We start from the raw sequence: 3,779 nt of genomic DNA, 5'->3' as shown, positions 1-3,779 counted from the left end.
TATGTGGGAAATATTGGAAATATTTGATAGTGGAAATATCGGAAATATTTCACATCGGAAATATGTGGGATATAGTGGAAATATTTGACACCGGAAATATGTGGGATATAGTGGAAATACTTAAAATATTTGACATCGGAAATATGTGGGATATAGTGGAAATATTTAAAATATTTGACATCGGAAATATGTGGGATATAGTGGAGATATTTAAAATATTTGACATCGGAAATATGTGGGAAATAGTGGAAATATCAGAAATATTTGACATCGGAAATATGTGGTAAATAGTAGAAATAAACTATCTTAGGAAAACCAAAAATAGAGAAATGTGATGGAAATATTTGAATATCTTTGATCGCAACTCCATCTAGTGTGTGAACTAGATATCAACATGCATGTCTAAAATAAACATTTATTTCAATTACAAAACTACAATAAATAACGTGTTTTATTTTTAAGCATTTAAGTCTATTTTACATTTTTTTAAACCTCAACAGTAGTTGAAACATCATTTCATGACTTCAAAAAGAGGACGGGCTTTTTTGTACGCGCTTAAAATCTAATCTAAAATAAATATTAACCCGCTCTTGAAAATCGCGAAGAGAAATGTTGCAGCGGAATTGACATAAATTATTTCACTGGAAAGTTTTTCTCAAATGTCTCGAATTGAAAATATTTGGTCACTGAGGAGCAATGAGCGTAGCAATAGAGACTGGCACGACAAGTAATACGTATTAACGGGAACTTACAGACTATAACACTAGGACTATCCGAAGCTCTACGTTCTAAAGGACCATAATTACCTTAAAGCGTTCCTAGTGAGTTATTCTGTAAATTCTCGATATTTTCTAGCAATTCCCATTATGGGAACTACAGTCTGGCAAAACAGGAAAGGCGACAGTGGAAATCACACATCTCTAAACACGGCACATTTGCAAGCGGCAAATGTTACATTCTTATTGAAATAAGCGGTAAATCAATTAAGGCACAATAAACATGGACAGACAACAATTACTAAGAATATTGAACGGACAATGTAACGTGGAGAACGAGCGAAGGAACCATAATTGCACTGCAGCGTTCAGTTCGTTAAAGCTTTTGCGTTGCGAGAAAGCGGAAAAGTGTAGCATTTCGGCGTCCCAAATTGCGCAACAGAACCATATTGAACCATGTTGCTTTAGACGAGCTTTACTTGTACGATTCTGGAAAGGAAAAATTAGTCATTAATTCTGACTAAAGAAACGTTATAACAATTATTAAAATCTGAGTAATTAATTTTAAAATTTAGATTAAAATGATTACATTTATATTTGATTTCATATATTCCCATAAGTTATTTAATTCTGATGGAAGTGATTAAATTCTTATTAAATCAAATATTGATTAAAGCGATTAAATCCCGATTTAAATGATTAAATCATTAATTGATGATTTTTGCCCACAATCTAGAATATAATAGTTCTAAGCAGCACTGCGTATCTCGACAAAGTAGATGGAAAATGCATTTTACACGCACGTAAGACTGTTAATACTAAACTTCTAAAATTTTAGCCTGTCGCAAAAATCGTGTTATTGAACACTTACAAGCATATAAGATTGAGATTAGTTTCCCCACGCGTCGCCTTCCAATTCAGCCAGAGAAACGAGTCAAGGTGAAAGTGGCGGGGTTTCGAACGACGCTGGTTTAGTACTTCTTCTCGACCGCGTCGAGTGCCTTCATGACCTTCTCAAGGACATCGGCGACGCCATCGACGAAGGCCGGGCTGATGCTGGGCAATCCGCGCTTCTGTCCTTCCCTGAAGAAGAAGGCGCTGCCGATCAAGGGCAGGATGACGGCGCCCAAGCCCATCATTAGCACGAACGGAAGGGCCGCCGAGATGACGCCAGGGATGGAGCTTCCGAAGCCACCCAGTCCTAGGAGGCTGGACAGGCCGCCTGTCTGTCTGGTGACTGTCGTGGCGGCGGCGGGGGCGTATGGCACGGCATTTGCGTTAGGTACAACGGCCATGGTCGCGCAGACGAACGCTAGCGTTAAAATGGTGACGAGTTCGATTTGGTTTGTCATCTTAGAGTTTCTTCGCCTAAAATGAAAATAGACAACAAACGGTTCTTTAAATCATCTCGATTACAAGAGCTTAGTTACCGGCATTGGCGTAGCAAGGGGGGGGGGGCACATGCCCCCCCCCAAAACGTATGGTCGTACGTATAAATATTTTTATTTTTTTACTTTTTTTTTCAATGGCGTGCCCCCCCCCCGAAACAAAATCCTGGCTACGCCACTGGTTACCGGTAGGGGGTGATGGTAGGTAATCAAATTATCTTTTATCTTAATGCTTAGAGCAGGCGCCCGCAGCTCGCATAGGAGTACAACGAACCTTATTATTATCAATATATTGCTTCACTCTAAATTCACAGTGTAAGGTGGAAGGTCAAGATAACTTGGCAGTGCTATGCAAAACTTCCGATGGTCTCATTAAGCAATAAACGGGGCTTTGTTTAATTTCCTTATTAACAGCGAACTATTTTTCGCAATTGGAAAACTCTCTTCGGATATTTAATGAATGTTCCGTAATTTAAATTTAAAATTCAATAAGGTTAATTTTCGAAATTATTAAAATTTCAACCATTTTCTCGATGCGTGACGAAATAACGTTATTGATGTGACCCGGAAGTGCCACCGGGTCTATATGACCCCACGGAAGCGCTACCAGATCTATGAGCACACGAAAGCGCCACCAGGTCTTTGAGCACACGGATTTTCTAGGGCTTTGTTTTTGACAAACCATTTGAACTTAATTAACTTTTCTTAACTCGATAGACCTCCATATGCCAAATATTAAAATTTCGAATTTTTTTTAAAAATAGCCCAAGACAGTAAATGTTTTACGATTTAAAAGCTTTTGAATTATTTTTTTAAATAAGTAGATTTAAATTAAAATAGCGAAAATATTCCACTAGGGGTTTCTATCGATTCAAAAACTTCTTTTCGAATAGCCGGATATACGTTTTCATAATTACAAGCAATATCAAAGTTTTAATTTTCCGGATGAAACAATGTATCATTTCATTTTTCTTATAGATATATTATTATTGATTCACACTTATGCTAATAACTTATACATAGCGAAAAGCAGCTTTTACGGAATATTAACCCTGGAATTATAAATCAGTTTATCCCAGTTATTGACCTTTCGCTAAAATAAATGCTAGACAGTCTGTCTGTGAAGTAAAGGTAATTCATTATTACAAACAGTCGTATCTCAGATATTTGCTAATTTTAAAAAGATTGTTTTGCGTAAAATAATTGCTTAAAAGAATTTTAAAATATGTTAAAATTAAGGTATTTAAAATTTCGCCTTCGGAGTATTAGAAAGATTTGACTGAAAAAAATTAAAACTAATATAATATGAAGATATATTTAAAATTTTTGCGTTTAAATTATTGAATATTTTTGATTTTCCAAATGCAAAATATAAAAATAATAATAGCTTAAAATTAGGATATTTAAAGATTTGCCTCCAGATTATTGGAAAGTTTTGACTAAAATATTTCAGATAAATATAATTTACAAATTCGCTTTCGACATTTTATACCCGACCCAAAGCAATTTTATCTAACTTAACTACCTAACTAAAATCTAATTTAATTTCGCCTCAAGAGAATTAGCCATTTTTAACCAAACGCAAGACTATGAAGAAGAAAAAGAAACGTACCTGACGATATGAAACAAAAAGTTGATGAAAACAATTCCAAAATTGAGAATAGACGAGCGGAGT

The 3,779-nt window shown here is 35.5% G+C and overlaps 1 protein-coding gene across 1 annotated transcript; it reads right to left on the bottom strand.

Moving 5' to 3' along the window:
• Window positions 1–583: 583 nt before the first annotated feature.
• On the bottom strand, window positions 584–3,779 carry LOC149937589 (uncharacterized). Its single transcript, XM_090153922.1, has 3 exons — window positions 3,717–3,779; window positions 1,588–2,084; window positions 584–1,205 (listed from the first exon to the last, which is right to left on the bottom strand). The coding sequence occupies exon 2, from the start codon at window positions 2,066–2,068 to the stop codon at window positions 1,688–1,690; it is 381 nt and encodes a 126-aa protein (XP_090010048.1). The 5' UTR covers window positions 2,069–2,084; window positions 3,717–3,779; the 3' UTR covers window positions 584–1,205; window positions 1,588–1,687.

This window comes from Leiobunum rupestre, chromosome 7, assembly GCF_980474605.1.
Source record: "Leiobunum rupestre chromosome 7, qqLeiRupe1.1.hap1, whole genome shotgun sequence".
NCBI lineage: Eukaryota > Metazoa > Arthropoda > Arachnida > Opiliones > Sclerosomatidae > Leiobunum > Leiobunum rupestre.
This window is presented reverse-complemented; position numbering and strand designations above follow the sequence as displayed.